The sequence below is a fragment of the Felis catus genome, chromosome C1 (assembly GCF_018350175.1).
Source record: "Felis catus isolate Fca126 chromosome C1, F.catus_Fca126_mat1.0, whole genome shotgun sequence".
Lineage (NCBI taxonomy): Eukaryota > Metazoa > Chordata > Mammalia > Carnivora > Felidae > Felis > Felis catus.
Genome location: NC_058375.1, coordinates 205,764,237 through 205,776,909, shown reverse-complemented (window position 1 = coordinate 205,776,909; position 12,673 = coordinate 205,764,237). Strand labels below are relative to the sequence as shown.

Genomic DNA, 12,673 nt, shown 5'->3' with positions numbered 1-12,673 from the left:
GTGTGCATGTAACCCATTGATCTCAAGAAGGAGGCCTCAAGGTCAAAAGCAACTAAATTCCAAAACTGATCAGCTGTGTGTCTTCAGGCACGTTGCTTAAACTGTCTTCACTTCTGTTCCATCTTCTTGTTAAACTGGTACAGAAGTAAGGACTCCTTTTGATGTCCGCTTAGAATGCAGTAATTGTCATGTGCCTGAGACAGGAGAGTCCCCAGAAATACAATGTACAACACTTAGTTTTGTTTGAGAGATTCAGATCACGGGGTGCCTGGGTGGCTCAGTCGGTTAAGCGTCTGACTCTTGATTTCAGCTCAGGTCCTGATCTTACCCTTTGTGAATTTGACCCCATGTCAGAGCTGTCAGTGCAGAGCCTGCTTGGGATTCTCTCTCGCCCTCTCTCTGCTCCTTCCCTGCTCTCTCTCTCTCTCTCAAAAATAGATAAACCTTTAAAAAAATTTTTTTTTAATGTTTTTATTTATTTTTGAGACAGAGAGAGACAGAGCATGAGCAGGGGACGGGCAGAGAGAGAGGGAGACACAGAATCCGAAACAGGCTCCGGGCTCTGAGCTGTCAGCACAGAGCCCGACGCGGGGCTCGAACCCACGGACCGCGAGATCATGACCTGAGCTGAAGTCGGAAGCTCAACCGACTGAGCCACCCAGGCGCCCCTAGATAAACTTTTTTTTAAAGAGAAATTCAGATCGCAAGAATGTAAGAACACTCACTCCAGCAAGAATAAGGACCACGATCCTTCATTCCATGGGCCTTAGAGTGGGGAGGAGCAGGGTTATCCTAATGGTTCCTTTTCTCATTCTCATTTTGATTTATTGAAATACAATATTGACATGAACACGTTTTGAAAAATCTACGGTTCAGCTCCTATGGGACTGGAAAGATAAGCGAATCTGATGAACGCTATGCTTCTCTCTCATCAGTAGAAGATAAAGGTAGCTAAAATAACAGGTACAGTGGAAGGATCTTCGAAAGTAAGGGACAATCTGAGTAGTTGAGTTACTAATTGGGGAATAGTCTTTTAGTCAGTAAATTACAAAGACTCTCTTTTGTCAAGATCGGGAGGCGCAGGTTTAGTTTCTGTAGCTCAGAGAACCATGTAAGTGGTTTCACTGTGGGCCCCATATGTTCCCAGCATCTATCAAGTTGCCTGTGCAATAGGAGACATAGCCACTGTCCAATTGATGATCGCAAAGTACACAAGTACATTTCAGGTAGATGAGCAACACAACATCTTTGTGTTGGCTCGGTGTCCCTGGAATTGGGTAAGAAAAAGAATTAAGGTACATAGGATTTTAGCTTAGTGGGGTAGTAGCTTCTGGTTCTTGGAAGACTGTCTTCTCAGACGTCCCATATTGATGGCCTTGCTGCAGGTGTCCATGCATCTCGGAAATCCTGTGAAATAGGCAGGAACACATTTCTTAAAAGGTATATTCTTTGACGTTTGCAAGGCTGCCTTCTGCTTTCCCGTGGTTAATAGAAATCGCCTTCCTGAGATCTACTCATTAAATTAGTATGACTTGGTCTTTTCAGTTGGCTCTTTCCTCTACCCTGAGAACATACCTTCCTTCACTTGAAGAGAAGGGTAGGGAAGCTTCTCTTCTGTAATTTTAGGCATTTAGTAGATGGAGCCTTAGGACTCCATCTTAGGACTTGGGCAGCCATAGAAATATTTGCCTACATCACACATGGTCTAGAAGGAAGAAGAGATTTCCTTGTTGAGATGGGCCACTGTTTTTCTCCCTTGGTAGGCTGGAATGTCTGTCCTCCATGTTGTTAGAGCACCGGGGGGAAGGGAAAATCTTGGGGGAAAGAGAATACAGGGTAGCCCAACATCCATGGTTTCAGAGGGGCAGAGTTGAAGCCCTTCTTTCTAAAAGCCAACGTGGACTTCAAGTTTATTATAAGTTTGTGAGTGTGTGTGTGTGTGTGTGTGTGTGTGTGTGTGTGAACCTTAAACAGAGCTGGGCAGTTAAGGTGCAGCAAGATTTGCATTTATGAATGGTTATGAAGGTGAATCAGCCCTCCAGTTCCTGGAATGCAGGTTTAGTTTATGGGCAATTAGAGATGAAGTTTTAATCCCTGAAGTATTGTGGGATACCCAAGTGTAGAGCTTTTCGCTTTTGTGATTTGGAATCCTAGATCCCAAAGGGTCAGTGAATATTTAGCAAACATGTCCTGAAGTGGTCATGAAATTAAACCCAGATATATGTTTGATTTTCTACAGTCATGTGCTCAGGCAGGTTTTTGAAGCGGTGATGGGTTTGAGTACTTACCTTGAAGAGGACTGTGGTGGTGATGGGAAGAGTTAACAGCAGGTAATGCCATTCCTTCCAGAGAGAGTTTGAGACTCTCTGTGGTAAGTGATGAATGAGGGTATCTGACCCACATCTGTTTTCCATTAGAATGGAACATTGCCCTGACATCGTTAGGAGCATTTGTCAAGATTCCCTGGACAGAGCTTCTGTAAATTACATGCTGCAAATGTGTCAGGGTCAGATAAGAGGATATCATTAACTCCCTCAAGTTTACTCAGGGCTCTGTCAGTCCCTCTTAATATGCTAACAGCCAACGATTTTCCTTGAGCCGTTTTGTTATATTTTTCATTCATAGAAGAAAAAAGTCTACGCTATACTCTCCCCCCCCAATATTGCACATGTTCTTTTCCCATAAATCATATTAATTGTAGACATGGTCACAAAGCATATTAAATGCAGGCATGCGTAAATGAATTAAAACATATGAGAATTTTATTATGACCCATGGTGGGTCTAACACAGTCAAATACCGACTGTTATTAACTGGCATACTTTTTCATTTAGGTGGAATAAGCATTTTCTTAATGGGCTTTATTTTGTTGGTACTAGGTGGACGTGCTCATCATTGGCCAGAAGTAAACACTGTATACGTGCATGTGTGTATGTGTGTGTGAATGCGTGTGCACATAACACGTCATTACCGCAAACCATTTCTGTGCTGAGTCTTTGCCTGGTTTTAAGTGTTAGTCGGCGGGGCCCAAAGAGTATTGCTATCAATTTAACAGCTTAGCTCTATTGAGAAATAGGTGCCCTGGAGAACTGATGAAACAAAAGGTATTCTGTGATTGGCCAGAGGGCTGGAGATGAAAGGGCATCTAGAACTTAGGGTTTATCCGAGACAATACTTCCTGTGCTCTTTTCAAAAAAAATCTTAGAAATACGCGCAGCGTATGAACCACACTTGTCCGGCGCTCATACTTTTGAATCATGCATTAAACATAGCTCCTTGCAAAATGTAAGCTAAGGATTAAAATTAAAAATAAGGATGTGGTAGCCGTTGTATAAGCACTGGTGTTCTATCTGGTTAGGTAAAGGTCGGCCATGCCCTTCCCATAACTGTGGGTGTGGGTGAGAAGGTCACCATACTTACCTTAAAGAAACTCTGCCCTCAGGCTTTTAAACGGACAGGGCCAAAAATCTAATTATTTCGATACTAATCAACTGCAGGATAACTCCTAAGGCACTTGAATCTGAAGGCAATGTTCTGGTTCTCCCTTGTCCAAATTTAGGCTTTTCAAGCCTCAAAGGTACAGTCACTGAAATATAACCATCAGAGGACTCCCAGAGCAGCTGTGTTAGCAAAACACACACACACACACACACACACACACACACACGCTCTTAAACGTTCGAGTATTTTTGTTTCATTTTGAAAATAAATTAGAGCCAAATTCAATATATATACAATCAGTATATAGAGTTTGGGAGGGGAGGGTAGAAGCTAAAAAAAAAAAAAAAAACCAAACTAAAAAAAACCCCTTTATATCCTACATAGCTATATTTCACGACAGTTTTCTAAAATGTAAATAAATGTGCATCATTAAATGTGACATCACAAGATTAGTTCGGCACAAACAAGAAAACAAAGACACCAACCAGGATTCCCACTAAGGAAAAAAAGATGCACCGAGATATACACCATAATTTGCTAAATCATTTGAGATTTTTGATGAGCTCTGAGCCCTTCCGGCTGATGGCAAAAACCGTAACCCGCGAAGACAAATATTTTCCAGACACGTTGTTTTCAATGTAAATCTTCATTTGGCCCATAGTTTTTATCTTTTATATTTCATCTTACAAAAGGAAAATTAATTCAAGAGAAAGATGTCGTGGAACAATTGTCGAGAGTTAGTTTTTCCTGAACCGTATAATCTTCCAATCAAGATCTGAACACCCTGGTTGGAATTCTGAACCTGGAGAATGACTTTAAGGAGATCTTCAGAAAATGTCTCTGATCATTCGAATAACTGAGGAATCAGCGTTAGCGTCGGCACATGATTCTAAGGCTTTGAATTTTTTTTTTAAAAAGCTTATCCATAAAACAATCTAGAAACAATGTCTAGGAAGTGTTTTTGGAGGTAACAGTTTAGAAATATACTTAATAGGCCTTTTCAGACTCCTCACCTGGGAGCTGTACTCAAACTCAAAGGAGCTGTATGTCCCAGGGGGACACGACAGCGATCTTGGTCATTGTATCTTCTGGGCTTCTGTGGCATTTAGTAAGAATGTGGTCAGTGTTCCGTAGACAGAACTGAATAGTTCCAAGTGCACTTATTTTCCTTTGAAATTGTTTGTGAAAACTGGGCAATTATTCTTCCCTTGACTCCAAATTTAAAAAAAAGTTAGCGAAAATGCCAGTCCTGTAGTAGAAATAGCTCACTAATGGTTTATGAGGGGGGAAAATACCCCACTTTGCAACAAATGGAGATTTTATTTTAGGCTTCAAATGACAAATTGCTGTAGGAAAAACATGTATAAAAGAAATCGTGACAATATTCTTAGAAAGAAAATATGGCTAGAAGACATTCCATAGCCATATTGGGGGAGCTCTAAGAAGTTCGTTTACCAACTTCTTTGTGGAGCACAAAAAGAAATTTCCATAGCTTCTCTTGAACCACATGAAATACAAAATAGCTTTTAAAGAAATGTACATGAAAGTGTAATGGGACCCTTCCATAGAGATTTGAGGTTTTAAATTATGTTAGGGGAAAGTAATGCATGTTGCCTTGATATATTCACTATTTTACTTCCCGACACAGATATCCTCTTCAGTTTTCAAATGAGAAGTTATTTGAAAAGATGTACATTTCTCAAGTTTTCTCCATGTGAAATCCTGAAATCAATCATGTTAGTTTAGAATTATTTGTTAGTGTCCATTTTGGGCCAGTGCCTCTTGCCCATCCTTAAATAATTCTGGAGAAAGAAATGATGGCAATATGTGACCATCACAGTGGAAAGAACTGGTAGGAAAATGTAGGTCTCTTAGGCTCTATCAGGGAAGACCAAAGTTGGGCTCTGGTCCTTTTAAGTGTTTCACATTGGCCACTACAAGTCCTGGACTGCTGAGCGAAGGGCTCTTGCTCAAGCAGAAGCTGTCACTTGCTTTCTGTGTGTGACATTGGCAACACTGATAGGAAGACCCAGTGCGGATTCCTTCCTGTTCCATTTACGCAGTAGCCATCCCTCCTGACCGGGTCATGCTCTGCAACGTCTTAAGGACGCTGTGCCCTGGAACCTTAAGGAACTATCTTTCCAATGGCCCTGGAAAACGGCTCTGGCAGATACGGCTGTATCTTCTCCATCCTCCTGCAGATACACTTCTAGGTCTTAGATTTAAGTCTTGTCCTAAAGTATTTCCTAAATTCAGAACTGCAAAAAGTTTCTCCCTGAACAACGTAAGCTGAATTTTGCTTACAGGAAGGACTCATTTCTTCTCTTTTCGGATCTTCAAGGTTTTCTCCAATGGACAACATTATTACCGCTTTCAAAGTTATGCAGACTAAGAAATATATGGCAGAGGATGAAAAAAAAGTTTATCACAAAAATGTACAGGATACCTCATGGGCGAGTGTGCATGTTTTGAATAACATTTCGCTGTCACTCTTCAACCTTCATTGTGTATAGAGTACTCCTTTTCTCCCTTGAAGTGACATAATATTAACTATTAATATTAATATATTATAATTACATAACATAATTATAATATACTATAATTACATAACATAATTACAATATACTAATATTATATATTTTATAATATACTAATATATAATATATATTATATTTGTAATTATAATATAATATTATAACATAATATTAACTACAAGTATTTTCACAAGGGATGCTATTTTAGTTTAAAATGTATTTCCTTTTTACCCAGTGCCATTGGCCATTTTTCTTCTCTGGATTCATGTAATTACCAAACGGCTTTTTCTAAGTACTTGTTTTTACTCAGCACAGTTTATTTGCAGTAAAGTATTTGTGCCCTGTGTCCTTACCCCCCTTTCATTGAAATAGTTACATTTTTCATGTTGTTATTTTCTCCATCCAGATACCCATGATTTGAAGGGATGTGCTTGGCACTGAAAGTCTTCCGTTTTAGATCCTTTTCTTCTAAGAGACACGAATGGATAATTTGGGCTGAAACAAAATACTTAATAAACTAGACTGTCAATAGCATTTTTATGAATGTTCCAAACATATTCTGTAAAATCATCTACACAAACTCAAAGGCAAAAAAAGAAAAAAAAAACCCATGCAGGTGGAAGAACATTCAGGAAATAACTCAAATGCATTCTGGGTTATGTTCACAGTTTTTAGAAGGAGAAAATGAAGCAATCAACTGACCGTAAACGGCGTCGGGTAGGGCCCATGAGAACCCCATGTTCTAGAGACCTCTGTCGTACTGCAGCTCTGAATCTGACTGATTCTTTATTTTGTGACTTTCGTTTTCTCCAAATGCCCAGTAAAATAAAACTATGCTCTGTCACATATGATTATTTTTTAAAATATATGTAGTCTTTAAAGCTTTTTGAAAAGCTATTCCGCCACATAACTCAAGGAAATTTAGAGCCCCTGGAACATCTTTAAAAATTTGGGTAGGGGCGCCTGGGTGGCACAGTCGGTTAAGCGTCCGACTTCAGCCAGGTCACGATCTCGCGGTCCATGAGTTCGAGCCCCGCATCAGGCTCTGATGGCTCAGAGCCTGGAGCCTGTTTCCGATTCTGTGTCTCCCTCTCTCTCTGCCCCTCCCCCGTTCATGCTCTGTCTCTCTCTGTCCCAAAAATAAATAAACGTTGAAAAAAAATTAAAAAAAAAAATTTGGGTATTGCTGTGTCCCTTTCTGCACGCTGGCCCCCCTTTCTCACATGCTCACACACACAAGTCAAATGAAAGGCAGACAAGGAAACAGAGAATAGCTCTTAAGGGAAAAGGTGAGGGAAATCGGTGACTTGTTAAAATACAGGAAGAAAGGGTAATCCATAGAAGGTGGTAAGCAGACCCCCCCCCCTTTTGTCTCATGGGGCTAATTGAAGATAGATCTGTTTAAAGCTGCATTTCAAGAATATTTTGTTTGGCTATGAGGATTATGCAGACTTCTCCCAAAGGGGATTGTGGCATCCTCCGTTTTGAAATCTAATTTAGGATGCCTTTTCTGGGATGCAAGAGTAGTCCCTTGCTGGAACTCCTACATCCAGGATTTTGTGGTCTGAATTACCTCGGGGACAGCACGAGGCCAGAGATGGGCTTGGGGTTCATTGCTACTCTCTCCTCCTGCTCTTATTTGTACTTTTAATTTCTTCCTCAGATACAACAGGAATATTTTTTAAATAATTTTTTAAAGCGTTTTTATTTATTTGAGAGACAGAGAGAGCGCGAGCATGAGCAGGGGAGGGGCAGAGAGAGGGAGACAGAATCTGAAGCAGGATCCAGGCTCTGAGCAGAGCACAGAGCCCGATGAGGGGCTCCAACTCATGAACAGCGAGATCATGACATGGGCCGAGGTCAGATGCTCAACTGACTGAACCACCCGGGCGCCCCGATACAACAGGACTATAATGGCATTGCCTGCAGTTGTGGGCTCCTGCACTAAAATACTTGGGAAACAGGTAATATTTTGGGGGGGGCTCTACACACAGTACCGGATTTCTTCTGCAACTGCTTCTTGACCCCGGCTGCTAGATCAGAGCAGCCGAGAAAAATCCCTCCCTCTCTCGGGTGGCAGTTTTCCAGCTGCCAAATTAATTAGCCACTTAACTTCCATCACAAGGGGCTGTAAGGGTCAGCGAGCTTGAGTTTGCGAAACCCTTCCCCATGCGCATCTGAAAGTCATTCTGTTACCACAAGGTGGTTTTTCTTTCTTTTCTTTTCTTTTTAAACTTCTCTTGCTCTCCAGGGTTATTTACAACACCGAATGGACTTTTTATTTTATTTTATTTTATTTAAAAAAAATTTTTTTTTCAACGTTTATTTATTTTTGGGACAGAGAGAGAGAGAGAGAGAGCATGAACGGGGGAGGGGCAGAGAGAGAGGGAGACACAGAATCGGAAACAGGCTCCAGGCTCTGAGCCATCAGCCCAGAGCCCGACGCGGGGCTCGAACTCCCGGACCGCGAGATCGTGACCTGGCTGAAGTCGGACGCTTAACCGACTGCGCCCCCCAGGCGCCCCCCGAATGGACTTTTTAGAACATGTTTGCATTTCCACCTTTTCTTTCCTTTTAACACTTCTTATATATGAAATGTTTAGAGAAGAAGTGAAAAGGCGGGTAATGGAGGCAGTTGGTTACTACTCCCTTCCTTCCTTCCATTCATCCATCCTTCCCTGCCTCCCTCCTTCCCTCAGTACCTAATATGTGACAAGTATCAAGTTAGGTTCTAGGACTATAAAAGTAAGTAGGTTATTAGCCTCAAAACTCTCATAATTCAAAGTAGGTGAGCAAAGTCATGACCGCGTAGTGGGAGGGATGAATAAAACGCTTGGGAACATCGGGGAGGGAGTAATTATTTCTAATTACTGAAAGATGGCCGTGTTAGGGAGAGGAACCTTCTGGAGAGGGAACGCTATGAAAGCAGACCTAGACATCTGAAAATACACAACGAGGATTTCATTTGACTCCACTGAGCTTTTTAAAAAACATAAGCAAACGTGTGTTTAAAAATCACATGTGAAACTTCCAGATGTAATCTATGATTAGCCAGTGCTCTACATGAACAGATATAATGTCTCCCTCTGTCCTTCTGTCCCTCCTTCCTTTCCCCTTCTTTGAAATTCTAGTCCGATTTTATCACGAGAGGCATGGTGAGTCTCTCTTTCCACCTCTTTTTCTTTTCCCTCCCCGCTCCCCCCTACACCTTCCTCCCCCCCCTTCCTTTTTTCTGAAACTGCAGTCAGATGTTATCACTGCGCACGAGGCGGTGTCCACGCCCCTTTGCCTTGCAGTCATCGTCTTCTGGAAGGCCCTGTAACAGCAGATTTCCGAAGAAATAAAAAGGGGACCTTTCCGGTGATGCTTTCAGCTTTCGGCTCTGATCTGGTCCGCCCTGCATTCTTACTTCCTCCCAATCTGCCTGTCTACTTTAGGTAATGGGACTCCTGACCAACCACGGTGGTGTGCCCCATCAGCCCCAGACCGATTATGCTCTCTCCCCTCTCACCGGGGGCCTGGAACCTACCACCACGGTGTCGGCGAGCTGCAGTCAGAGACTAGACCATATGAAGAGCTTGGACAGTCTGCCAACGTCTCAGTCCTACTGTCCACCCACCTACAGCACCACGGGCTACAGTATGGACCCCGTCACCGGCTACCAATATGGGCAGTATGGACAAAGTAAGCCTTGGTCTTTCTGGGGGAGCGTTCCTCCTGAAAGGGCGAAAAGTCCCCACCCTTCCTTAAGAAAGAGGGTGGGGGGGCAGAGGCACCATTAGGCCTTACATCCCAGTATCAATGTTGCGGCAAAGCCAGCCGATTGTCCCGGCAAGGGCTCCCTTGTCTAATTATTTTCTTAACTGATGTCAACGACATCTTGCGGTTATTAATTGCCGAGATGTGAAACCTGATTGCCACTAGGTAAAACACGAGGGTTGGCCAAAATGAAATAACCCCTGGCATTAGAAACACATGTTCTTAATGAGGTCAGCTCAAGGATCACATGGGGTATAATCCCAAGGACACAGACTTGTGTCAAACTTGTCCCGGGAATAAAAATATTGGTCTCGATCCTTTGATACCGTGGTATGAAATATGACATCGTCAGCCTGTAGCTGATTTTGCCTCTTGCTGTGAATTGTCCCAACGTGACCTAAAGAGCTGTGTGTGTTTCCTTACAGGTGCCTTTCATTATCTCAAGCCTGATATCGCGTAAGTGAACTGTCCACTTGGAGCTCGAACTGGCCTTGTTTCCGGTCTCCCCAGCCTACACATGAAGAATCTCCTCAGAAAACAAAAATCAGCTTTTTGGGGGGCAGTCTCGACAGGAGACCAAGAAGAGTGGTTTTTTTCTTTTTTTCCCCCCTCCGGTAGTTGGTCTCAAATTCTTTTGAACATGTTGGACAAACGCGATGGAAGAAAGGAAGGCCTGGAACCGTAAAAAGACAAACACAACATTTGAAGGCAATGATTTAACATGGCTACATATCAAATACCCCAACTCTTCCGTGCTGATGATCAAGGAGCTAAAACATTCCATTTGTGCGTGCGTGTGTGTGTGTGTGTGTGTGTGTGTATGTGTGCGTGAAATTTATCTGGACTGGTTCAGGCAAGCAGAATGTTCCTAAAGTAAAGTCAGAAAGTACTCTAAAGTATGACATGTTTGATGTTTCAATGCTGACACTTCTACGATCTTAAAACTGCTCACGTGACGAAGCAGGAACGGAGGAATCCTTGACCTTTACACACTGGAAATCGATATAAAAATAAGTGGCACCATTTTTAGGAAGCTAGACTAGATGTAAAGGGCCTCCCAAATAAATTATTTGTGATCTCACCCTCCTTTGTAACCCAGTTGTCAATAAATAACGTCCCGGGCGGGCAGCCTTGCTAACAGGATATGGGGTAACAGGAAGAAAAGCTTGTTTTCTTTCTCGGTGTGGGGAGAGGTGTGTGACATCTTCCCAGTTCGTTTCCATTTGGAAGCCAACCTGGCCAACCTGGGGGGAGGGCGCGGTGGAGAAGAAGTGACGCGCGTTCCCACAGCTGCTTATCGGTGTGCAATACTGTGTACCTCACGGATGCTCTGGCAGTGGCCAGGGCCGTAGAAACAGAATCAGAACTCTATTTTTGCAGGTGCTTTATTTTCGCAACCCATGATTCATTGCGGCAGAATGCATGATGTTCGCCATTTAATGGACAACCAACACCCGGCTTGCTCCTTTTGACTAGAGACCGTGTTCGAGAATAATGCTTTTAACATGACGACGTTTACATTCTTCTCTTTTCTATGAAAGGCAGGGCAAGAACAGAAATGTCCACGTGGCTCTCATGTACTTTTAAATTATACAAGGATACCCAACATTAAAAGACCAGAGGAACTGAGGTTTACATACGTTTGTGTGGTGACATTTTAGAATGTCAATAAATTTGTTTTTCGAGGTGTTACGAGGAACGAGAAGGTGGAAGGCAGTGTTATTTATTTCTTTCTATTCTTGGAACCATGAGCGAGGTAGGCACAGATACATTCCCTTTAGAGTTAAGGATGATGATGTAGTCGGTTAGTGAGATTAGGCGTAGTTCCAGAGTAGTTCATACGTTGGTCCTAGAAGGCGACGGGCTTTGTGTCGCAGCCTCAACCAACAACGATGTGTTGTAAAAATGTCTTTCATGTAAAAAGTGCAGTAAATATTTACTATTTATAATGAATAAACAGTTATGAAAACTTGCCCAATACTGCTTTTTTGGGGAATTGGTGACTGTAGGGTTAATAAAAATGCGGGTATGGGAAGTCCACACAACACACACTTCACTGACAACGGTGACTTTTGGATCAGACTATACCATGGGCAGATAGGGTCATGTACCTGACAATTGTATTGCCTTGAACAGGCTTGGTTGAGCACACTTTTTAAATGACGGAAGGTTTCTTTTTTTTTTAATGTTAATTTATTTATTTTGAGAGAGAGGGAGAGGGAGAATCCCAAGCAGGCTTCTTGCTGTCAGTGCGGAGCCCAATACGGGGCTCAAGCTCATGACGCATGAGATCGTGATCTGAGTGGAGATCAAGAGTCGGATGCATAACCTCCTGAGCCCCCCAGGCGCCCCTGAAGGTTTTATTTTTGTATATGTGGTGTTTAAATAGACCCCTTTGCCCTCTTTTCTCTCTCTGTGGTTCTCCAAGCGATCGAATTCCTCAACTACCACTTGGGAGTGTGTCTTCCTCCAGACTACATTCTCTGTCTTCATCTTCAGTGGTCACCCTGCTGAAATTTTTATTGAGAGCTTTCATATTGTGTCATTTATTTTATTTTAGAAGTTGTCTTCACTCTTCATGAAAAACCTTACTGCCTACTTCATTCACTCTTCTGTCCTCCTTCATCCCCGCCCCCCGCCTTTCGAGAGAGAGAGAGAGAGAGAGAGAGAGAGAGAGAGAGAGAGAAAGAGATTTCTAAGCAGGTTCCATGCTGTCAGTACAGAGCCTGATGTGGGGCTCAATCTCACAAACTGTGAGATTATGACCTGAGCCCAAATCAAGAGTTGGACGCTCAACCACCTGAGCCACCCAGGTGCCCCATGAGCACTGTTACTATTGAGTAAATGATCATAATACCCTTGGAGACTCTTACTTGCATTAATCTATTTATTCCTCCCAATACCTTATATGAGGCAGGCATCATTAGCATTACTCTTTC

The 12,673-nt window shown here is 42.5% G+C and overlaps 1 protein-coding gene across 2 annotated transcripts in view; it reads left to right on the top strand.

The window, feature by feature from the left end:
* PAX3 (paired box 3) overlaps window positions 1-11,707 on the top strand; it is a 97,412-nt gene extending 85,705 nt beyond the window's left edge. For both annotated transcript variants that reach the window (XM_011285657.4, XM_019838731.3), the window contains exons 8-9: window positions 9,413-9,659; window positions 10,160-11,707. In XM_011285657.4, the coding sequence (XP_011283959.1) occupies window positions 9,413-9,659; window positions 10,160-10,194 (282 nt within the window). In that variant the 3' untranslated portion in view covers window positions 10,195-11,707. The remainder of the gene's footprint in view (window positions 1-9,412; window positions 9,660-10,159) is intronic.
* Window positions 11,708-12,673: the final 966 nt, after the last annotated feature.